General features: G+C 40.0%; 1 protein-coding gene across 7 annotated transcripts in view; it reads right to left on the reverse strand.

The window, feature by feature from the left end:
• diaph2 (diaphanous-related formin 2) overlaps positions 1-25,677 on the reverse strand; it is a 368,827-nt gene that overhangs the window by 67,086 nt on the left and 276,064 nt on the right. For all 7 annotated transcript variants that reach the window (XM_061048503.1, XM_061048502.1, XM_061048504.1 and 4 more), the window contains one exon: positions 4,515-4,679. In XM_061048503.1, coding sequence (XP_060904486.1) covers positions 4,515-4,679 — 165 coding nt within the window. The remainder of the gene's footprint in view (positions 1-4,514; positions 4,680-25,677) is intronic.

Consider the following 25,677-nt stretch of genomic DNA (forward strand, 5'->3'; position numbering starts at 1 on the left):
TATACTCCCCTTAACCTCACAGCAAACTCTTCTCACTTATACATTCACTTTGTACATTTACTGTAGATGAACATTTGAAAGTGTAATATACCTGTCAAATGGTGTTTAAGCTCAATATTTAAAAGAAATATACTGTTGAGTGAACATGTCTAATACCTCTAATTTTAGTAGAAGGAAATATGATACTTTTTTCAGGAACTTTTTCCAAGCAACCCATAAATATATTTTTTAAGCCCTTGGGTGGGAAGTAAAATGTAATTTCGTCTACTTCAGGACTTGAACATCTTAACCTCCTCTCCAGACTCATTACCCCTCACAAAATCCAGGAAGATCTGCAATGCCCTGCAGTGACAGCACATGCACACACAAGTACACACACGCAGCGGCAAAGTAATGAAACTATGTTTAACAGGTTAAGAAGCTTGGCCAAGCCTCTTTTATCAGCCAGACACTGAAATCATACACTATCCTCATTTCTACTTTAAAATAATGTATTCTAATCTGTTTAATAACTTTCTATTACAGCTCCAAAGTCGGTCAGAAGACATCGCTTAATCAGTACTAGTTGGAAGTTCAAAAGTATCTCAAAAGTTCTGCTGTTAAGGTTTAAGCTCAGGTCAATGTCGTCTTGATTGTAGAGCGAAGTGCATGTAGGCGGAAATATTTCATTTTGAGCTTTTTCCATACAACCTATATCATAATGAACTCGCTTTTGTGCTTCTGTATTCACACAATGTTTTGTAAACAAGCACTCATTTGTGATATTTGCTGTTGTAGTACTGGAAATCACTCTTGGTCTCAAGATCGGTCTCGAGACAACTTGTTGAAGGTCTAGGGCTCGTCTCGGAATTTTATTTGGTCTTGTCTCAGTATTAGACTGGGCGGACTCAGGATTTTAAATCAAGACCAGTCATGACCACCACTGAAAGGGTATTTTTCCACATCATTACTGTGATTAGAAAAAAAATGTCCCTTTTCTAAATCATCAAATCTTTATCTTTACTGATCATTTACAAGAAGAGAGCCTTGAGTTATCTACAAGAGACCTATTTTATTACATTCCAGTTGAAGATGGAACTGAAGGAAGTGATGTGAAGAAGAAAAAATCAGATAAAAAAAGAGGTTATGTAAGTGACGTGGGAAAACATCTCTAGCAGACACTGTTGCTTTATGACCTACTAAAATCTGACATAAAGGAAATCACACAGCAGGTAAGTGTGGTTACATTCTTGCAAAGAACAGTGAAAGAACCTGAAAGCTGGACCAAAAAGCATGTCAGGGCCAACCAAGGGAATACAAAAAACTGAGGCCAGAAAACATGGTGCAGTCTCCCACACCAGAAACTTTCTGCCATTTGTAGGTGAGGGAATTGACATCACCCCAAGATCTGAAGCTAGCAGCTGATTGGCTGAAAATCACACATCTTTTATGGACAATCAGATCACAGACGAGGGGACTGTTTTTTTTCCACATGTTGCTTTCTTCCAGATTGCAGTTGTAAAAAAAAATGTCTTCTGAGGCTCTGAAGGAGATCTGAAAATAGCCCTGATGACGGCATTGTGACATCATGTGAGTAAATGAGCTTGAACGAATGATGGACAATTGTAACAGACAGCCTGAGTTACGAGGGGTGTAGGGTTTGACAGACGTAGGGTTTGTTTCCAGGTAGGAAGGGTTTAATGCAAAGCTAGGATGAAATTGCCTTATTGGAAGCTAATGAAAGATTTTGTTTAAGTGTGTGACCAATTCTGAGGCCCTGAACACAGGATGCTGTCTCTGAATTTGATCTTTTTCTTATTTGTCCACCTCCCCATCCTTAAGGTCATATACTAATTCAAGGGATTGTGTCTAAAATGTTTTGTTTTGTGGTTCACAAAAACATACTGTAGTAAATGGCAAACATATTACTTTTCTAACATCCGTGAGGTTAGTCATGCAGGGATGTTAAGTTTAGAGGAACCGCAAGACATAATAATGAGGTAAAATAAGACGAAAAAATAAACACTATATTGTACATTTCTTCCAAATATCTCACATTGTATCTTTAATATAGGCTATTTAATCCAAAAGGAACATGTGGTCAAACATAAGAGTAACCCTGCATGCTATCTGTATGTGTTTGCCTTTACTCTGGTTTAAAAGGGTTGGACATATATTACATTGGAATACATACTTTTTTTTAAAGACTCTTGGGAAATAAATGTTGGTGTTGTTGAGGGCTCATTAAGACAATATCCTTGCCTGTACTGGTTTGGTATATTGGTGGCCCTGTGCACCACAATGGGAAGAGGGCTCTGCGGGCATTGCAGAGGGCGTGGCCAAGCCAATCTATTACTGCACTGCAATTTTGTTCACTGCCCACATGCTCAGAGCAGGTCAACATCTCAGCATACTTAGTGTGATATAATATTCAGACCATGTTAACTTCTCAAATAAACCCATGTTTTCATTTAAGGATAGTGGCATTAATGTCCAAGGGTCAGAATGAAGATTAATATGTTTTTTTAGATGACTCTGTCATCTTAGACATTTAGTGCTAAAAATTCCTCTGCACTGGTTATTCTTTTTTGAAGGCAGCAATTAGACACAGCAGATCTGCTGGTTAAATATTGTTGAACAATCACCAGGCTTTTGTGATTTAACCACAGACCCCTTTGTTCAAATTACAGTCAACTTGATCAATTACCCTGCTCAGTTTATACTTCAACACAACATGCATGGTGGAGGCGGTTATATTAAAAACAGTTTACTGATTGTGTGTTCCCTTCCTTTAGTGCATCTCCTTCAAAAACATGAGGTAACATGTAGCGTCTGTGCACGAGCTAAACACTTTATATTTTATTACAAGAAAGACTTGTGGATGTGATGAGAAACATGATGTATATTTAATAGGTTGTCAATGTTAAGTTTTTGATGGACATATTGCTCTCCTACACGCCTGTCTTATGAAACAGATCTGCAAATATAATGTATCTATATAATATTTATGTTTTACTATCTGATCTATAACAGTTCTACAAATGAATTCTTCTTGAAAATGTCACCATCAGCTCTAGGGCTGGGAATCTTTGGGTGTATCAGGATTCGATTGGATTTCATTTCTTGGGTTCACGATTCAATCTATCTTCGATTCTACAATTCCACAATACAATTTTATCCAAAACGACGTACATCAGAGAGTAAGTACAACACTAATCCATTCATACACCACCACCGAAGCGGCGGTACAAAAGTTTAGGGATTAAGTGTCTTGCCCAAGGACACATCGGACATGTTGCTCAGCTGGGGATTGAACCCTCTACCTGTAATATTCTTACCTTGTAATATTCTATTATTGTTTTTTTTAATTTAACTGATGTAAATATGTTTGATTTTTAACTTCTATTTTTATTTTTAATAATTATATTCCTGTTTCCTGTTTTCTTGAGCTGCTGCAACGCAAAAATTTCCCACCTTGCAGGATCAATGAAGTTTATCTTTATCTTTATCTCTACCTTCCGGTTGAGAGGCGACGACTCTACCAACTGAGCCACAGCCACACCTATGATGATTCAAAACATTTCTGGATTTATGATTCAAAGTCTATCTTTGAATAACTACATACAGTACTTCAGGATCCTCTTCAGTCATCTGTGAGACTGGCTGAATTTCTTGCTGCTACATTTGGGATTGGAAAATAAAAATCGATTTTTGGAAGTTATGGATCTATTTAAAATCTGAGAAGATAAGAATCTTAATTTGTACATCACATGTTTTCCAACCTCTAATCAGCACACAGATAAAGATTTTAGATTTTTTTGTAATATTTGAAACTTTGAACTTCTCTGACAACAGCATTTCGACAATGTTCCTCTGCGGGGAGCAACTGTCCGTGTATTGTGATGGGGATAACCATGTGTCCAAAATGGATGGAACTATTAGATTTGCCTTGTTTATGTCTAATGCACACTTCATGATATTCATTTTTTCCAATAATAAAGATGTCTGTATTGATTTTTCTGGTAATATTAAGTTTGAGGTTTAACTATAAAAAATGCATGCTATCAAAGATGATTGAGTTCACTTAGTTGTTTATTATGAATATAATATTGTGGCACAAAACATAGCACACATGTATATATCAATAGCAAGGGCCCTGCTGTACACCTGAGTTTCATCCATAAGAATTATAACCTGGTAATGTTTACACATGTTTTCACCATCAGTCACCTATAAGCTTGATGAAACTCTGTGCACATTGAACACCACATTTCAGCTCTCATTTGTCACACATTCAGTGTTCACTGACACCCAATGTGTGGAAGCAAGTGAAAGTGTGTGCGAAAGAATGTGCCAGTGTGAGTGGTGGCTTCTGTTATTCTGTGTGTGTGTGTGTGTGTGTGTGTGTGTGTGTGTGTGTGTGTGTGTGTGTGTGTGTGTGTGTGTGTGTGTGTGTCTCTGCTTCAAAGGGATAGAAATCACAAGACTATTCATATACAGTGCAGACACAAAAAAACATAGAGCTATGTACTCACCATGAAGAGGATGCGGAAGTTGGCCAGTTCTCCGAAGAAATCCTCCACACTGACCGAGTGGGGATCGAAGGCGAAGTAGCTGCCGATGCTCTCGTAGAGCTTTTGCATGTTCTTGTGCATCGTGGACAGTTTCTCATACTGCTCCCGGGCATGCTTGCAGAAGCCGTGAGAAGGACAGAGTCAAGGGAAAAAGTAGGAAAAACAATCGTCTCAAACACAAACACATAAAAAAAAAGCGAGTGTAATCAGCAATACAACAACGCCTCACGAGCATGTCTGTGTGTGAAAATAAAATAAATTAAAAAAGCCATTGTGAGAAATGATCACTTCACAAGCTTTATAGCATTCAAAAAGCACACCTATGTCAAGGTCAGCAAAACAAAAGACTGGATAAAGAAGGGTCGGAGACAATCTAATGTGCCATTACAATAACCTCTTTAACTCACTGCGGAGTCAATGGCACGGTGAGCTAATAGCTGAAGCCCTGGAGTAATGGAAAGGTGTTTTGTAGTCAGCAGCATGACACAGATGGTTGCTGCAAAAAGCTGATTGCAGTCATTGTTCTATTGTTTCTCACAACAACAGTGGGGTCAGGTTGTTTTGAACCTCACTGCTCACGTCGCACTGTGTAATTTACTGAACAGGCGGAGCACTTTTCTCCTGGTGAATGGCTATTGACAGCCGGCATCAGTTAAGCATTATCACAGCAGCCACTGACCTCATAGAGACTGCACTTGGAAACACCAAGACTCACACATCCTGCAGGATGAGCATGACACAACCTTACAAAACAGAGGCATGTACACCTATTTGTGTACACATGCATAAACAAACTCACAGACACTGACAGAAACCAGGGAGAGGTATTGGGAGTGGTATTGAGGAACCACATACAGGAAAGAAGCCACAGATCAGACTTTAACCCGGGCTGACCGCTCTGGAGGACAGCAGCCTTCATAGATGGAGCAAACACACCAACAGCCTGGCCACCAGTACCCTGGCTTATAATAGCTTTGATACTTCAAATGGTGATCACTATGATGTGGAGCTATTTAATATAAATTGGGTTAGCTTTAATAACTCAGGCAAAAGTTCATACTTCTTTAACATTAAGGTTTTTGAAGCAACATGAGCCGTTTAGAATTAAGTCATGTAGCGGTCCACCTTGTTTGAGCACGGTTGCATTCACTTCCCACGTGGCCCTTACTCCAGTACACATTAATTGTGCCTGAGAAAACCTCTTCAAGCAGACTCGGGCACAGTAACCGGGTACGGTACGAGTAAAGTTTGTTTGTGTTCACAATGATCAAATCAACCTGACTTTGGGGTCAAGCATACTCCGATCTGGGCCTGCGTCCCAAGTGTGAAATCATCCTTAGTGGAATAACCAGATATTGCTGAAAATGAAGAGTATTCAAAAACTTCAGGATATTCCTAAACTTTGAAAAATAACATATATAAAAATAAATAAAATTGTGAATTTGACAAAATATTAAAAACATACAAACTCTGATTATTATATTGGTTTCTTTTCAACCTACAGAACTTCATGCGCTGGAGTTCACTTTGTCGAGCACAAAGAAATCATAACAAGTACAACCTACTGCCAGAGCAAGAAAAAAAGAACAGAAAAAGAAACTGTGCCAGAGTATAGTTTTCCTCTAAGAGTGTACTATCAGGTTTGTGATAATAAATCCCATTTGACACTTCTGTCACTTCTTTGGTCTTTTCACACATTTTTGTTTTTGTAGAACCTGAGCTCTGTGTAAATGCAATTTTACTGCCAGTTGAGCATGACACACAGTAATCTTGCATTGTAGGTAAAGGTTAAATAATATTCCTAAGTGAAAAAAAACACATTAAATGTTTGATCTCTTTACTGTCTACAATCATACTGATAAAAAAATACAGTCAGGGTTGTTGCCATGTGAAAAAGACGAGCAAGAGTCTGCTTTTATTTTGCACTAAATGTTACATTTACTTAGTAAGGGAAGCGCAGCTCCTTCCTCTCTGCATCATGGGTACCGTTAAGGGCAATTAGTGCTCATATGCAGTCGGCTTGGCAACATACAGTTTCTGGTGGTACAGCATGTGGCCTGCGATGGCTGGGGCTAAACAGTTGTCTCGATATCGGTCTTTCTGAGCAGGCTGTCATTATTCTCTGAAAGCCACTGTGTCTCCACATTGCTGTTTGCTTGTTTGTTCTGTCATCTTGGTCGACGTCCATCGAGATGTCCAGGGAAAACTCTGTGTCCCTGGGCAAGTTATTAACTCGCAGCTATAAATAAAACATCCACACGTGTACATGTGTGATGTATTTGACGTACTGTACATATGCTCACATAGAAGCATGAATGTGTGTTAAGGCCTTTGTGTTACTTAGGGGAACAAAAGCACTGAAAAGGTAAGCTGGGTGGATTAACTCCCTGCATGATGGTGTTTACCAAAACACAACAGCGATGGCACAGTCCAGTTGGCAGCAGGCTCACACACAGGGCCCATCGGATGGACTTATCTTTATGTCTTTACCCTCACCTGTCTGCTTGGGCCTGATTTATCCCCCATGCTTCTGTCTGACAGCCTTTATCTCTTCTTTTGTCCACCTCTCCCTCACTCCGCTTGTGTAGAAAAACTTAGGGGGCTCGACGGGGAGATTTAAAGTAAAACTTTCCCAAAGAAAGATATCTTCTGAAGATCCAAACTCCTGACAGAGTTGCAGTGTACTGGAGGAGTATTTGTTCTTGTTATCTTAAAATGAGACGTGTAAAGAACAATCTCGTTCTGGGGACCAATCTACCATGAACAACACCATATGGTGCAGTGTCATTTATTAGTGAAACTGATTCTCAGTATCTCACCCAATAATAACACTGCCGTCAGTTTTGAGAGCTATGCTAAGCTTCAGTTAAAGTGTCCACTCGGAACAATGTATTATTGTTCAGAGTGGACAACGAAGGATACAATTATCTTTTTATAAGTCATAAAAATAATAAACATCTAAGATATTTCATTGAAGTCTGAAGCGAAGATCAGCATCAGACTAATGCCAAAAGAAAGCAACTTATTAACATATCAATTTGTCATTGACAGTCGACAGTACTCGACAGTAGAGACCAGATCTTTGTCTTTAGATCAGGCAATGTTCATTCCACAACAGCAACTCAGTCTGTTTGAGCAGTATGGCTAAGATGTAGCTGCAGATGTGCATCACCTAAATGTTCAATGTGTCATTTAGGATTTGGTTGCAGACATAGACAGCTAAATTGATCAGTTTATAAACACAGAGATTTCATTACCAGCTACATTAAACCTTTCACTACAGTTACAATATCTACGTCTAAAAAAACCACACCACAGAGTAAATATGAATCTTAACGTAAGTGAAATTGGAGCTGTTCCTGAACTGGTACCAGTGTGGAAAATGCCTTCAAAAGAGAATAATTATGGGGCCCATGTACGGATGCCTTGCTCCTCCCGCCCAGGTTCGAATCCCACCTGTGGTTCCATGTCATTCCTCGCTCTCTCTCCCTGATTTCGGACTCTATCCACTATCCTATCTCTCCATTAAAGGCACAAAAAGCCCAAAAATAAATCTTTAAAAATAAAAAATAAAAAAGAATAATTATGGCATCAGCATGTCAATGCACAGATCCGATAAAGGGATTTCTTCCCCATGACAATAGCTTACTAGGTTATTATATCACGGCTATGGAAGCGATTAGTGATCAGAATTCAAATGATAAAGCTAATTTGAAAATTCAAATGCATTAACAGAAATGCTTTTTAATTTTCAGAATATGAGTGTATTATTTGACTCAAAAATAAAATGATGATTAATTTATCTAATTTGAATTTTAGTTTTCAACTTCAAAAATGCACATTCTTTGACTAAATTAAAATGAAGAAAATGACATTTGCTTTATCATTTTCAAAAAATGCCCCGCTAAATTTGTATCATAATTCAAATGAAAAAGCTAATTTTAAAATGAAAATACAGGTAACAGAAACACGTTTTAATTTTCAGAATATCGGTGCATTATTTGACCTATATTTAAAATGAATATTCAGTCATCCAGTTTGCATTATACTTTTACTTTCTATGTATGCATATTATATGACATAATTCAAATGAAAACGAAAAGGTCTTTGGCTTTTCGTTTTCAAACTTGCCGTGCTAAAAAGTGATCATAATTCAAACCAACTCGAAAACGAAATGGCAAAGTAGACGGCGCAGGAAAGTGACGTCAGACTCCAGCTTTCAGGCAGGTGAACGTAATATTTACAGTCTATGAGGCGAGCGGGCAGAACGTGCAGTACGATGGGTGGCGGGGTGAATCTTTAACACAAGGGCAGACTTTAGTTCACACTGTGATATAGGTGACGATCGGAGTGTTTTTTTCAGCGCACACTGAACTTTCAGCGAGCATGACGCAGCAGCTTTATAACCAGAGCTGCCAAGTCTGACGCGTAACACCATGCCACTATTTCTGACCGTGAGGATCACTCAGCATCTGCACGCTGTGAAATTCACACAGACGTGTCCTAAAACCGGTTTATTGATAGATTATAGATCACTCTCTTCTCTGCTTAACTTAGTTACATTAAAAAAGATTATCGATTGAATTTTCTGTTTCAAATAATCTCTCCAGCTCTGTGCACAAAGTGTCTCTCATCCTCTGTGCATAATGGCACACACTCTCCCTCTCGACCGACTGTATGAGCTCTCTCTCCCTTTCAGAGGTTGTTTTGTAGTTATTAAAAGAATAATCAACTACAAGGCTAAAATTGAATAAAAATCAGGGCAACAACTAGTTTGGAGCTTGTACCAGCGTTAAAGATTCACCCCGCCACCCATCGTAGTGCACGTTCTGCCCGCTCGCCTCATAGACTGTAAATATTACGTTCACCTGCCTGAGAGCTGGAGTCTGACGTCACTTTCCTGCGCCGTCCACTTTGCCATTTCGTTTTCGAGTTGGTTTGAATTATGATCACTTTTTAGCACGGCACTTGTTTCCGTGGGGCAGTAGCATGGACTCAAGTCTTGGTATCTGTGTGGGGTTGTGAAATTTTTTTTATCTGACCTTGTCCTTTAGAAATGATAATAATGCTGGAATGATATGAAACATTGTATTATTGAGGGCCGTTATCAAAGGCAGACTTGATCTAAAGAGATGGAACTGGCAGTAGCAGCAGAGCCACGTGCAAGCTGCTGCAGCAGTTCATCCAGGCAGCCGTCACGCGACAGGTAAAAGTAGGCGGTGTTGCCTGGACTGGTCTGTCTAACACACTCTCAAATACAAATGAGTGCACGTGCACAGCGGTAGTAGCAACCCGCTGGGGACTGGACTAAGGCTGGCTGTGCTTTTGCTCCTTGTATTTCCACATCAAAGACATGTCATATTGATGGAGCCTGACACACATTGTCCTGCAGCAACACAACCAGTTCGGCAGAGTCTTCTTCAAACACACATGCAGAGAGAGAATGAACAGGCGCGTGCACCACAGTCACACACCCACTTTTTGAATGCCTCTCTCTGTCAGGTTGTCCGTTACTCTTTTCATTCCCAGAGTTTCTAACAGTCATTGTAGCCTTTATTGTCTCTCCTTTTCCGAAGATAAATCTTTTTCTATTTCTTTCTCCTTTATTCCTGTCCACCGCCATCTCTTTCAAACACTTTCCTTTTATAATTCTCTTTCTACATTTTCCCTTGATATTCTCTCCATTAAATTCTCTCGCTCTAACAAGAACTCCCTTCTTTCTCTCCTACTCAGAGTGAACTTTCAGAAGTATGCTGTCTGAGCAGTGTCTCAGATGGGCTCAAAGCAAAGCAGAAGCGAGGCAAAGGGTCTAGAGGTAGAGCATCATGCAGCCTTTGGTTGCCCCGACTCTGTTTGTCAGTCTCTGCCCTCCTCCTGTAGCCATCCTCAGAGGAGTGCTACCGCCTGCACTATGTGTGCACTGAAGCTCACCAACGCAGGGCAGGACAATCGCTCCAGGGCTGAAGGGCTCAGTGTTGCAAGTATGGGTGTTTCCCAAGGGTTGTATAGATTCTTTATATTTCTTTATGCTAATGGTCAGATTGGATTTTTCTTTTTTTTATGGAAGCAATTAATAGCTTCAGCCTTGTCTTAAATTTCTGCAAGACTTTGAAATGTTTGCTCTAAATAATTTATAAAGCTGATGCAGAGGTAGGATAAAATATTATAGGTCAAAAGGGAAAAGCCACAAGTCACTAAACTTTTCAAGCTAAAGCTCAGTCAGTCCAGTTTCTGACAGCATCATATCAAAGAGTATTGATTCACAAAGACAATGTCAGATGTGAAATGTGATGTCAACCGCAGGGCACTGCTAGTTCATGTTTTTTATAATCCCTCCTCTCAAATCAACTTTGTAAAAATCTAGAAGTAGTTTTTTTTCGCACTGTCACTGTGTCCTCATTACTGTGTTTAATCAGTCACTTTTTTATCTGTGTGTTTGACATGCCAGAGAGGGTGCATTTAACATGAGTAAGCCGCGATTAAGGGCGCTCATTTTTAACACCACAAAGTGACATCAAAATCATATCCAAGTCAGACTTACCCTAGATGTAGTGGGTAAAAAAAAAAGAAGCTTTTCTGGAGCTAGAGTCGATTCAGTTTCATGATATAACCCAGGAAAGAGGAGAAAACCCCATTTATGAGTCAAAACTAAGTTGAAACAGTTTCCACAATGGCCACCTATGAGGATGGCAATAAATTACCATGGTTTGTTTACCTGTGTGCATGAGAGAGTTATTAAAGTGCTGCATAAAACCCTACAGTGGGGGCCCAAAAAGCCTCCTTAATAAATCTCCTGTAACCTAGTTGCATTAATGTTTATTTAATGCTTTTTTTCTATGTGCTTGCTGGCCCCTGCATCCAAGGCCCCACACTAAGCCTGATTTTCTCCAAACCCCACCATCCCTGCTCCCTTTATCCCCACACCTACTGCCAACAGCCCCTCTGGGCCAAATTACACCAAAGCTGCCCACTGACTGGACACAACCCATCACGTTGAGAGGGAGAGGGGGATGAGAGAGGGATGAAGGAATGAAGTGCAGCGGTAGGGCAGAGAGGGAGAGTCGGAGAGAGGGAGCGAACACAGAATATTAGATGTAAAAAGTCTTTCTAGCTGCTCTACTCTGCAGCATGTGTTAATGTAACAGTGTGGGTGTTTTTAATGAAAATCTTAAATTTCTGCCGTCTGATTCATTTATATAAGACATTCACATTTTTGCTAGCATAGCTTTTATCAACTTTACACATAAAGAGTGTAAGAGCTGAACAAGTTAGAGGAAGAAAAAAAACGTAATCTATACATTCTTAATGTATGTATAGTCTTTTTTTTTTCTAGCATTTTAGTATTCTCTTTCACTCTCTATTGAGGTTCCTAAGTGAGGTGGACACAATCATTGTGTTGGTCGGGGTGATACTAGCAGAGGGAGGTCTATAGGGTGAACAGGAAAGAGGCTGACGGCATCCTGAGTTGGGCCGCAGCACACAGACTCTGGGGCTCTGACAGGGAATTAACAGAGCAGCCAGTTCCCAGAAAATGGGATGTGACCTGGTGCTTAGGTGTATGAAGGGGTGGTGATGGGAAGGAGGGGGGAGGGTGGGCTTAGTGGAGGGGGAAAGGGCTTAGTAGAGAGAGGGAGGGCAGGACGGAGGGAGGAGTTGGCAAAATTTAAAGGAGGTCACAGACTGAATCCTATCTCTCTTCTATCGTTCCATTATAAATAAAATAGTATAAAAAAGTCTAAAATCATGCTACCAGTTATATCAAACCAGAACATCAGTTGTATTTTACCAAATTGGTGCTTTAAGATAAAGACTAATATCCACTATCTTCATTAGCATGCTGAAGTTTGCAAATCGAGTGAAATATCACAACATTGAGAAGTAATAACGGCTCATCGTCTGCATATTATGATACTTTATGCCAAATATCAAGGCACCCTATCCAAAATGAATCACATCATTTCACACCAACCCCAAACTGTCACCACAAATGTGGCCGTGCAAAAGAAGTAAGAGATTTCCCCAAAGTCCTAGGAAAACAGAAACTGTGAAAATTTGAAACATGTTTTGTAGGGAAATGAATGTCTGCACCAAAGATCATTGCCATCCATCCAATATTTGTTGAGATATTTCAACAAATATGGATCAAAGTTGAGGACGGACTGACTGATGGATTGGCCAACATTTCGTTCCAAGAGTCATGCAAGAACCCATGACACTGCAAGCTGTGGCATTTACACTGGATGCAGCAGTAAGTGCCTGTGTCTTTAAACAAGGCAGCTAACCTGCAAACTTTGCTTCATGAACACAATAATGTGTAAAAAGTACGACTTAAGGATCCAAATAAAAGACAAAGATTAACATTTTCTGGTCCCCTTCAATCTCATGTATTAGGAGCCTCTTTGTGCACAGAATAAAGAATTCAAGTCAGGTTCATTTCACATGGTGAAAATAATTAAATCTGTAGCAAACTGAATGCCTTGCGGAAACAATAGTCTCTGAAAATCGCTGGACTTCTTCCAAGGTAATCAAAACAGCATCTTGGATGAAAATCAAGGGTATGCCATCAAGAAACTCTATCCTGTTGATCCATCTTTGTCACTGCACACATGCACACTCACACTCATCAAACTGTTTCACTTTTTTTTTTGTACCCCTCTTCTCGCTGTCTCTCTGTTGGATTACAGAAGGTGCCAACAGGGTGGTGATTATTCGATGCCCTCTCCCTCCCCTTCACAGAATGTAATTAATGTAATACTTCAGTATGCCGCAGCAGTGATCAGACTCTAGCTTCACCTCTTAACCTTCGATGTTCTCAGTGTCTCCGGTAAATCTCAAAAGCTTCCTTAAGTCTTAAAACAGACAATATGTAAAGTCTGCTCTTTAAGTTACATACAGTACATCGTTCTTTCTTTTTGTGTATGCATATACATTTAAATAACATGGACATCAAAAACTGTAGCATTTACATATATTTTTCATGTCCGTGAGGGATGTATTTTGCACGGATCAGAGAATCAGTGAATAACATTAACACTCAGGTCATAACCTTTCCTATCTCCACATCCCTCTCCATCATCTCCCCTACAGCACCCCGACTCCTTTTTCTCTTGAAATTAAAAGCCAGATTTGATATCAATTTTCCTGTCAATTTATTCTGCCCGTCTCTTTGCTGAAATATTTATACCTGTAGAGAGGAAGGTTGCCTCTGCTTAAACATTCAAAGCTCTTCACTACAGCACCCAGCTGCTGTTGGAACAACTCAATGAGGGGGGAAGCTGGTGGGTGTAATGACTACATCGGATAAAGGAAAAGAGATGATATAAATTAGATATGAGAGGATTAGGTCCATGGGAATGACCTGTTGAATCATGGATAGGCTATTAAAAAAGGGGAGAGAGTGCAAGAAAAAAATAATTTGGTGTCCGGCATAATGGTGCCAGTGAGTGAATGTTTGAGAAAACAGCTCCGTCTTATTAGGAATAGTGGCTAACACACATTCCACACAATATTATCTTTGATAACCTTTTATGATGGTTGTCAGCCTTTCATCCTCATTCAAAGCAATCTCATGTCACATCCATGCCCGGGGCTGGTGCCTCTTTGTCTTTTGAGTGGAGACATGGCAATGCAAATCCTCTGTGTTTACAATGTTCATACTTGTCAAACTGTAAAAGGTCAAGTCTCTTGCTTCCCCCGACGCTGATCTAATCGGTAAACATCAATCCCTACGTCCACCTTACAATGGCTCACGAGATGCCCCTTGAAGAGACAAGTATGTGCAAGAACACAGGCATCACGCATGTCATTTCATAGACACACGCAAGCTGGTAAACAATATTAAATGGCTAAGCATCAACGGAAAGCCCAATGGGGCATTTTGACATGATGCAGCCAGAATGTAAATAAGTGCAGGATTCATTATTTATTATTCAGAAAAACATCCACGAGGACTCTTTGAGATGCCAGTCATAACCACTTTCATTGATTTTGAATTCAATGAGTCCAACAACCACCTCTCGTCCTTCAGCACAAATAGAGCTGTTTGAATCGTGTAGGAAAATCTATCTATCTTATAGAAACACATGTCATGGCATCCCTGTCCCTAAACTCTGTGAACCATTCAGTCCTTCGATTCATAACCGGAGACATTCATGGCGCTAATCACTTTATATACGTATATTACATTGAGAGTGATTAAGCCTTCTATATTTGTTGAGTATTTTCCGTTCAATATTCTAAAGAGGCTTCTTCAGAAATTTGCCAGCTGGATAGCATTATCACAAATGTAGAATGGCTGGCTAGTGCTGCATGTTTCTAGAATGTACACTAATTCTTTATATTATATTGTAACTATCACTTATATGAGTGTACATTTGTTTTAAACTTTGGTGCACCAAGGTACTGGGATTTCTCTTGGAACGAAATCTTGATTTCCCAGTTTCCACCAAGTGGTCTGGTTTGGTTCAGTACGGTTTGGTAAGGTAAACCCTGATCTTGCTTACGTTTCAACAGCCAACCGTACTCATGCTGGGTGTAAGGAGGCTGGCGTTAGCTACGTAATAGCGTGACATCATACAGTGGCAGCTCGACACAGTGTAGCCTGCCAACCAATTCAATGAAGAAGAAGAACGTGACGCAGTAAACAAAGGGCAAAACGTTTTTTTAAAAGAAGACAAGCTTTGTTGAGAGAAGGCTGCAGGCCCTAAGGAAAAATATAGCTGAAATCAGCTCTTGAAATCCATAGGTGTTTTGTGTTTCTCCTTTATTAGCACTGCCGCACAGGAAGTCGCCCTTTAGGGTCGGATCAGGACGCTTGGCACCCCAACAGAAGGGTAGCAAAAAAAGTATGGTGGTAAGGATCGGTTATTTTGGTACCATTCCCAACTTTCAGTCAAAACACGAATACAGTAAATGTGAACCACACCAAACTGAACTGGACTGCTTTTTGGAAACGGGACAGTTGACACTTACCTAGTAACATAAAGATGGGTTTTTATTACGTTGTGCCCTTATGATACATTAACTGGACTTTTGAAACTGAATACTACAATATTGTTTTACCACCACAGTCAGTTATAGTGTCTGTACAATGGCTACCATTAATGCTACATTGGGTCTTATACTGGCTCACTTTTTTTCCTGGCTCGCCTTATTCCTAGATAAAACATTAAAATACCAACACACTATGCCTGTAGCCTCACTGTTAGTGGGGAGAGTCAGTGTTTTCCTTGCAGTGTGATCAATTTAAAAGCCTTGTCTAGCTTTGCTTCTGAAAGAGTACAACAAATGTGTGGCACTATAGATTTGTTCCCCTGCACGTGCCATGTCTATGCAGCTTGATGCAACGTGTATGACAGTGATAAATCACAACTGCTGGCCTGTACTTTTTGTCTCATGCTGTGCTGTCTTGCTTTCTTTTTTGTTTTAACTGTCTTCATGTGGCTCTAACAAGCCTTTTGCAAAAGCTCACACTCGCACAGACTTGCACGCTCATTCTCCAGCCTGTTGGTGTATTAAACTGTATTAAAACTCATCTTTATCATACACCTAGTAAACCCATTTATTTCATGTATGCATTCATAACATTGTCAGAAATTAAAGGGGATCAAATATAATGTTACATTTGTGTTTGTCAAAAGTTGTGTCGTGTGACTTGATCTATTTTGGTTACTAACAATTATCAGTTAAGATTGTATAGTTTGAATTCAAGGCAGGAGCACGTAAAGCCATTCAAAATAAAATTTGAAACGTTTTTTTTTCCAAGCAAAAATCTCTGGAGCTGCTAAATCTTTGGTCGCTCTGTAAAATTCAGCTCCACATGCTAACATTTGCTGCTCCTTCATCTAGTAAACTAGAAATGTTCAGAAGAATCTTGAAATATTGCTTGCAACAACAATTATTCCTTTGTGTGTCACTGGTTTTAATACCTTAAAAGTAAAAACACTTCTCTGTGAGTAGCAAATGATGATTGCCTCCATCAACCTTGTGTGGTAACTACTATGCAATCCTGAAGTCCTCACAGCTTTGTACAAATGAAGAGATATATTAAAAATGTGCTATCTGACCTCAGTTTGCTCACAGCAGGTCCAGATTACATCTTGTGCGTGTGATCACTGTGCATAAAGCTGGAAATGGTTCCTCTTAGGTGGCCACTTAATGCATGCCTTCTGAACAGAGCAGTAATCAAGGCAGGCAGCGCGCCTTGCAAATGGACATCATGTTGGGCTGCCTTTGATGTGTGCCTCCAGACTGCTGGGGAGTGTTTTAAATGTCAATGGAGTCTTCTGCCTTCACGCAGGACTGTTTCAATCTTCTGTGCAGCCCAAAATGAACAGAACGCGGAATCCAGTTGAATTCTTGATATCAGGCAAATCGCTCTGATGCACTCAACAATAAAATCAAGCATTGTTCTGGGCTGTTAAGGGAATGAGAGCAAGGGGTTAGCTACTGGAAGTGGAGAATATTTCCACAATCCACAACAAAGACTGATTAATTCAGATCAATTTGATATGAGAGTGTCTGTGTGTGAGAAAGAGAGAAATCTGACACCTTGTGAGGTCCACCAGCGTGGTTTGTGCACAAATCATTAAACTGCTCAAATGGAATTAAAATCAATGTCTTAGTTGTTTCATGCATTTATTCTAAAAATAATGCAATGAGCCTTTTCATCAAAGGTAAAACTGTTATGGGGGGGCAGTTCATATTTATTGATATGGCTTACTTACAGTTGCCTACAGGAAATGATGCAATGCAGATACAGTAGTTAGATTTTAGCGAATTAAGTAAGCATACTTAAGAGTCAAGAGGTTGAAAATGAAATATATTTCAGAGTGCAAATAGTCAAAAATTGGATTAGTTTTTAATTTGGTAAACCCATACAACATGGGTGAGGAAATAAGGGAGGACTAGAGAGAAAGAGAAAGAAAGAAAGAGAGGGATACAGAGAGAAAGTGTATATTGATCAGATTCCTTCAGTAGGACCAATGGTCCAGCAGCCAGCGTGACAGAGTACAGCTCCATTCAATAGCCTTATCATTACCACAGCACAAACCCATTGAGCAGGTCAGCCTATTTTGGCCCCTGGTTCTGTGTGCGTGTGTGTGTGTGTGTGTGTGTGTGTGTGTGTGTGTGTGTGTGTTTTCCTGTGTGTGTGGTATGTGTATGTGTGTGTATATATGCATGGGTGCATGCAGGGTAAAGGAAAAAAGAGGGGGTAAATTTCGATTCTTTGAGCCAATGAATCCCATTATAAGAGCACTTACAGCACATTTATTTGTTCAGAACACCCTCGGGCTAATGAAGTGTCCTAAGAGTTTGAAGTTAAGAGAAGGTGCTATCCACTAAAGAGGGCTGTACCACGCAGGTAAACTTGTTGGAAGACAAAACAAGGATGCTACAAAGTTTTCCTTGCAAATCTACACGTATTGCCCCAGAAGAATTTGGATGTTTTACCGTTATGATAAGTCCATTTTTCCTTTACTGTACCAGAGTTCTCTGAGACTGACATGTCGTAATTTGCACCTAAACCCAGCACAGAGAAATTGAAAGTGCCAAAGAATTAGGCTGAAATTGGGTTGCTTTACATATAAAAGGACAACCTCCTCCTTTATTGGATGACAGTCAGACATGAGTGGCAGAAGTAGCTGTCAAAGGAGCTAGAGAAGGAGAGACGCAGAGCGGGGAGGGAAGGGAAGGAATAATGGAGCCGTCTCCATTGGCAACGCACAGGCACAGAGACTATTTTTAGCAAATTAATTTAAGGCTCTAAATAATTAACTGATAATTATCTGGCAATCAAGAGTAAGATAAAATGATCTCCCTGAGAGTTTTTTTTTGTCATGGAGCTCAGCGAGGAGACAGAGAAGCTTTGTGTGAGTAGCCAGTCGTGATGCAAAAAGAGAAAGAAAGAAAGAGAGAGAGAGGGAGAGGGAGGAAGAGGAATTGACGGGGGGAACACAGTAAGATGTGCTCGCTGGAAGGCAAGTGGATTTGCCAATGATTAGCGCCTAATGAGTGACAGAAAACTGGCACTTACAATCCATTTGTCTGCGGAATAATAGATGCATCTAGCAGCTGTCTTTCATGTGTTTGTCGCACATATTTATGCACACGCACATCCATGTAAATAAAAACAGCTTTGGAGGGCGAAAAAAAAAAAAGACTCACAAGTTGAGACATCAGCTTGCAAAAATCATCCAAAACTGCGATGGTTTGAATGCCATTATTTATCCTTAATCTTAACACAGTTATGACAAATTTCTGCAATCGTGTGACTGAGCTAAAATGTGAGCTAAAGCTTCTGTGAGGAACTATTGGTTTGATTTCGGCAAACCCTGTGGACAAAGTGGTACCTCTTATTTCTTCACAGATCATGTTCTGAAAACGTAGTGTTTTCTAATAAAAAAAAGAAAAAAAAGAAAGAGCACTCTGCTTTCTTTTAACAGTCAAAAGGAACCACTTGCTGTGAATCTTTGCTGTGGAAAATATAATCAAAGGCTGTAACTCAACATTTGACACCTACCTGGCAGCAGTGGTTACAACATTTAAAAAAAAAAAAAAAAACAACTCTAGAGAACTTATCACCGTTGTCTCTGGTGCTCTTGTGTGCTTTTGTAGGTCACACAGAGGCATCGTATTGATTTCCATTTTTTTTTTTTCATAGCCAGCTCCAAACTACTCACAAGAGCTTAAAGTAGTTTTAAGTTCAATGGAGTGGAGGAAGTTTTGTGTTCAATTTGGGTTTGCTCCACACACTGACCCTGACAACAATCCCCCCAAAGAGAGAGGAAGACAAGGGAGAGAGCCCTGACAAGCCGTTGATGAACTGCCTCTGGCTATATATCTGTGGGTGTGTGTCCTCCAACCTGTAAAAATAAAAAGTACCTCCATTGCCACTTCATCTGCCTCGTACCAATTCTTCCCTCTCTCTCTTCTTGTCTTCATCTCTCTGACACTCTCATATTTTATTTCTGCTCTCTCTATCCCATTACTTGCTCCATCCTCCAGCGTGGAATTGGACAAAAATAGCTGTCAAACTAAGTATGCAGATCTGTCAATCCGTCTCACTATTTCTGTCATCTGTTATTTTAGTGGCTACTCTAACTCTTACCTCCACAATGTGTTTAATTGCATAACACTGGGCCTGTGAAGGGGTGCAGGGAGAAGACAAATGTGGAGTTACTGAGAACCGATAGACTGGAGCTGATTTTTTGTGAACCACCACATTTTTAAGCATTTGTTGGAAGCAATGGTCTTTCTCATGCAAAAAGGTAATCATGCATGTATAAGGAAGACATGCATACTGTACATATGTGTGCATAATGTGTCCTTTTTTTTTTTTCTTTTTTTTTTACAGATTTGGGATTACATAGGAGAAACAATTAACTAGACGATGTGATATGTTTTGGTGAGTGCTAAGGTTGACAGCCTTACCTCGCCTCCCTACTGTGCAACCTTTTATAAAATCAATGCCACCACTAAACACAACTCTCCCCTGTGGAGCTGGGCCCTGTTACAGCCGCCTTCCTATTCCAGCGTGGGGAAGAAAACACGGACAAACAGATAAATTAGAGCCTCCAGCCTGCCTGCTATTGTGAAGTGACAACAGTACTGTCAGTAATAGGAAAAAAAAAAAAAAAAAGGAGGAAGAGAAAAGCATTTCTTTTATTGAAACAAGAACCCCTGCATTTAAACTTCACTTTCCTCAGCCAATTATATTTTCTTTTCCTTCCAAATGTAGCGCTATCTGTGAAAATCATTGTTATTGCCTTGATTTGCTTGTCGATGGGTGACATAGTAGAAAAGGTTTTGGAGGCTTTGTGGCAAGAACGGATCTTAACAGCGACTGGACCGCTGCCGAAAACATTTGCTCACATTATCTCAGCTCGGATACATAGATTGCTCTCCCCCAGAAAATTCTGATACAAATACGGCAACTTCAACAATAGGGGTGTGAGGAAGCAGTGTTGGAAGGGGGAAGAAAAGCTTGTTGTTAGTCAAGTAAATAGACATCAAACTTATTGTTTTGTCTTGCACCTCAAGGAAGGAGCTTTCATAGCCTGCTCTCTGAGCACATATTTAGAGAGGTGCTGTCTTTAGACTCGTGCAAACAGTCGACAGTGATAGGGCTGTTGGTGAAAAGCCAAACATCAAAGCCTGAACACTTCCTTTACAAAAGAAACATCCATCCTTTGCTGCAGTGCGCAGTATGTCTTGGCAAGTGGCATACAAAGGCGCTAAGATCATCTTTTTCACAATTTCCTTATCAAGACAGGTAAGACACGAACACAATGCAGCACTACAGGTATGCGCCTTGGCTGTGATACCTGCTACAAACGCTCCATAGCACCTTAACTGCACTCATTTGGCAGTCTGCTGCTCTAATTTGCATCCGATTACATGCCCACAGAGACAAACTCTCCTTAATGGGTAGCATCATCCTCTGCAGGTGGCGGGGGGGATAGAAAACAACGAGCCAGGACACAAAAATGATCTGCATCCTCAAATAGTCGCTTGTCATTGACAATTGCTGCTCTGATGACATCCATTTGTGGTCTGAGGTATCATTTTCAATCGCTGTATCTCTCCTCATTAACATTAACTGCACCGTTCGACAATGTGGACACATTAACCCACTTATTTTCTTAATTACCACATCAGGATTGTTTTATTCTCTGCTGTCACCTGATGCCATGCAGAGTTTATAGGACACTGTGCAGCCTCTTGACAATGATGCAGCCTCGTATGATCGTGCTGCATCTGCATTCTAATTGTCACTTAAAGTATTGTGTGTGGGGGTTAGCATGTGTGTTTGTGAGGTGGTTTTAACTAGACTAATGCGGCCCACAGTCTATTTATGCAGGCAGGGGCGGGCGGTGGGTTGATGGTGGTATCGAGCTGAAGAACAATCTATATCAGTCATTAAAATGCAAATGTGTTTACCAAGTCTAGCTTTGATGCCACACTAATAACAAGCAGTGGGGGGAACAATCATGAATCAAACTTGTGTAGCGACCTATTGAACGCACACCGACGCCATGTAATGAAACAAGAGCTGAAATAAGAGCAGTTCCGACAGTCAATACAAAATCCCGTCGTTATCTGAGAACGTGGAACAGAGAATTAAGCAGCACGAGATGACGCTGGCACGACGCCAAAGCTGCGTTTCAAAGGAGAAAACCACAATCCGTGCCCCAAATTAAAGACTATTGCAAGCGGGAAAAGATGAAATGCTAGGATGATCTGTAAATAAACATGGCTGAGAGCACAGCACCTGTTTATACATTTAAATCCAATGCAGCTGGATAGATTTTCCAGGTAACACCACGAAGGGTTCCCCTGCTGACTGTGTGAAGTAAGGCAAAGAGATACTAATGTACCACATTTCTTACATTAGTACTAGAATCATTTTAAAGCATCCCCTCTTACCAAATGGCCTATTCAGCTTTTTACCCTTAAAAATCTGTTGAAATGCACATGTTTTGTTCAGCTTACACAGTTTCTTTCCCGATCATTTAGAGGCCAAAAAATCTTCACCGAGAAAATATAGAGAGGGAAAAAGTGTTGCACAAGAAGGCTTCTTACCACTGCAAGGTTTACACATCTCGTGATGACTCAGATTTCTTTTGCAGCCCGTTGCGAGTTCTGAACTCCGGGGGAACTGTTACTTAAATGCACCATAGCTGTTGAGACAAAAATATCCCAGTCTTTTAAAATGTTAAATTACTTTTTAATCTTGCTTAAATATACATAGTACATACACACACTGTGTAAGTAAAAATACACAATGAAGTTGAAGTTTCTCAAAAGTTATTCCATTGTGACTTAAAAAGACTTCAAAATGCACATACTTAGTATGTAACTCATCTCTTAAAGCTGCAGCAAAGCCCTCAAGCTTTGAAGGATATCAAGTGTCTGAACTTTAATATGCCATTATGATGAACAGAAGAAAAAAAAAGTCAATCTTCGAGAAAATGGCTTAATTCATCTGTGATATCTCATTAAGCACCTAATTGACCGTGATGTCTCCCTTCCCCTATTGGCTGGTGATCTGTGAGCATGTGGAGAACTATCGAGCAACGCTGAATAAATAAACTCCAGATGAGCACAGAGGGGCAGGGAAAAGGCCTCGTCCCTCCCTCTACACAGGGCCAATTAGAGAAAGCACTGTTTGGATGAGAGGGCAGACAAAAACTGGAATTGACGCTAGGATAAATACCATACAGGATAATGAGAAACATTTGGATGGAGCTTTAAGATGTTAGAATTGTTTGCAAGAGGTGTAAAATACTTTGTAGTATTTGGATGTCTATGAAGTACAGATACTTCTTCCCCATGCTTTTAATTAGACTCGACATGCTTTTAATTTCAAATGCCAAAAACAAAATTGTCAATTTTCAAAGCTCTTGTGAGAAAGTTTAAGGATGTGTTGATTTTGGCGCCCCCTGTGGACAAAGCATGTTGGTAACTGCTTTGTTGACCCAGTCAAAGTCTTACGAGTCTTTTGCGTGAAAGATTTTAAGTTTGTTTTTGCAGCCTGATGTTAGCCTCAAGTGACACCTACCCTGCTGCACAGGCTAAAGACCCACAAAAAAACTAAATAGCAATGATCATTTCTCCCTCTGATGGTCTCATTTGCTTTTGTAGGTCATGAAGAGGCATCTGTATTTATTTAAGTCTGTTTCATAACCAGTTTAGAACTCCTCACATGAGCTTTAACATAACTAAAAAATGATATTATGGATAAACTTTAAGAATTTAGAAATACATTTGATGAGCAGAAGTCAATAAGTTGTGCACAAATTAGAACTTTAATTGTTGAGATTTGACACTGAAAAAGCTCTTAAATGTTTGGGAAATTATGAAATAAAGGGTTCCGAAATTCCTGTGGATGCTCTGGGATCGTGTTGCGATACAAAAGCCACATGGGGCTCTGTTCAGAATATCCGCTCCCTCATACAATCCCCCCCACAATGAAACCTGGAAGGAGTTACAAACCACTTCTGAGCTTAGTCAATCTTAAAGAAAGGGATAAAGAGGAGAAAGGAGATGGGTAACATGAGAAAGTGAGGAGAGGGAGGTAATAGATGGGCGAGTGTGAGACAGAGAAGAGTTAGCGCGGGAGAGAGAAAAGAGAGGGGGGGTCTCGTCTTTTTTTGCAAATCGTATCATCTCTGTGAAAGCGGTCGGAAAGATAGAGATGAGCATTACGACTAATCTCCGATCCGCACCTTGAAAAGAAGTCTAACTTTCATTTGCCACTGACAAGCTCCCTCGTGTGATCTCCAAGGATGACAAAAGCCGTCATACAGATTACACAGTGTATTTACTGTTCTACAGTATGTAGCAAATCTCCAGCACAGACTCTCCTTTCTTGGTTGTGATTAACTAAGTTTGACATATTTTCATGAAGGTTTCTAAATACCATGGCTTTGTAAAAACACATATTTTATACAAAGTCATGGTAATCGGTAGGCTGTAAAACTAATCTCAGAAAGGATTATTATCTGCGATCAGCCTTGCATCAGAGAGAATACTTGATACTGCTCTGTTTCAGATCAAATCTAATAAGCTTAAAGGTAAGTATAGGGGCTTAGTATTCATTTGTGGAAAGAGAAGCCATTTCTGTACATAGTTCACTTGTAATATGATAAGGAGATATTGTTGAGGGATTAGGTTATCTCCCAGGAGATCTATTAGTGGATAAGTCCTACTGGCTGTCTTATGAATCATTACTTTACTGGTTACAATCTGATCTGCTCATGCTCTCCTTCAACTACCAACACAATGACCAAACACACATGCATCAACAGGCAAGCAAAGTAAGCACATTTTGAGTTAGACTCTAACGCCTGGCTGAAGGCAGACACATTTCTATGACAAAAATAAAATGCCAGAGCGCCAAAGTGTTGCACTAAAAGATTAGTTGGGGAGTCCCTCAAGGTGTTTTTTTACTGACTCTTCTTCAGGATTGTTGATACATTAAAGAAACTGATCTCGCAGCAGCTTTTTAAAAAGTCGGAATGCCAGTAGCACTGTATTAAAGAATTTTGTTTCAGGTAAATTCCTGAAGCATATAATTATTGAAAAACTGGTGCTATCCGGGCGAGTTTCCGCAGTTACTTCATCAAAAAGTCAATGGTTTATGAAAGTTCTAACAAAAGGTGCTAAGAGTCTACCCTTGTGAGGTATTCAGAAAGCAACAAAATAAACGTTACACTACAAATCAAAATCGGAAAAAAAAAATCGGAATGAAAAACATGAGCTCAAGGAGAAATGAAGCGTATCACTTTGTTTAAACTGTTGATCATTATACTGCTGGTTAGTGTTAAACCATTTAGAAGTGAACAGATGGATATCAATCTAACTGCACAATGACTCTTTTAGATAAGCACTGAGGAATGTATCAGTAACAGCACACCTCGTTGGTGAATACTGGGGAGAAGAGCCTCTGATTGGTCAACAGACTCAACCCACGTTTTCATGGGGTGGCTTAGTGGACAGTTCCAACATGCGGACATTAATAAATATTCATTAGAATACATGGAGCTCTGGATTTGTTATAACAGATTCACAGCAGTTAGAAAACTGCAGATGTCTTCTTCACGAGGTAAAAAGTATTATTTGATATAGGCTATGGGAATAAAAAGACAAACGTCAAATAAGTACGTTTTGTGACAAGTTTGCAAAAAAGTTTTGGTGACAAAATTGCAAGCTGGCATAGAAGGAACAGGAATCGATTGAATTTGCTTTAAAGGTTGCAATCTCACTATTGCCGCTTCCTGGAAGGACTGGTTAAGAGCTCATTCAGCATAAGGTAAAGGACAGGGAGATGTGTATCAGTGATTAGTCGACCTGTGTCTAAAGCACAGCAGGGCATTTTAACCACACTGGGAGAAAGATGCTACATCAGCTGTTAATCCTGCACAAAACTAAAGTGACATTAAATAACACAGGGACTTATCTTCTTCATGGAGAAATACAGTTTCAGCCAAACTGGTCCAGCAGGGTGCTTTTTGGCTATTACAATAACCAGAACGGACGGACATGAAGACACATTTGGGATAATACTGCGATCAATGTTAAAAAGTGTATGCTATTTTATACACACACACACATCAAAACT

The sequence above is a fragment of the Labrus mixtus genome, chromosome 10 (assembly GCF_963584025.1).
Source record: "Labrus mixtus chromosome 10, fLabMix1.1, whole genome shotgun sequence".
Taxonomy (NCBI): Eukaryota; Metazoa; Chordata; class Actinopteri; order Labriformes; family Labridae; genus Labrus; species Labrus mixtus.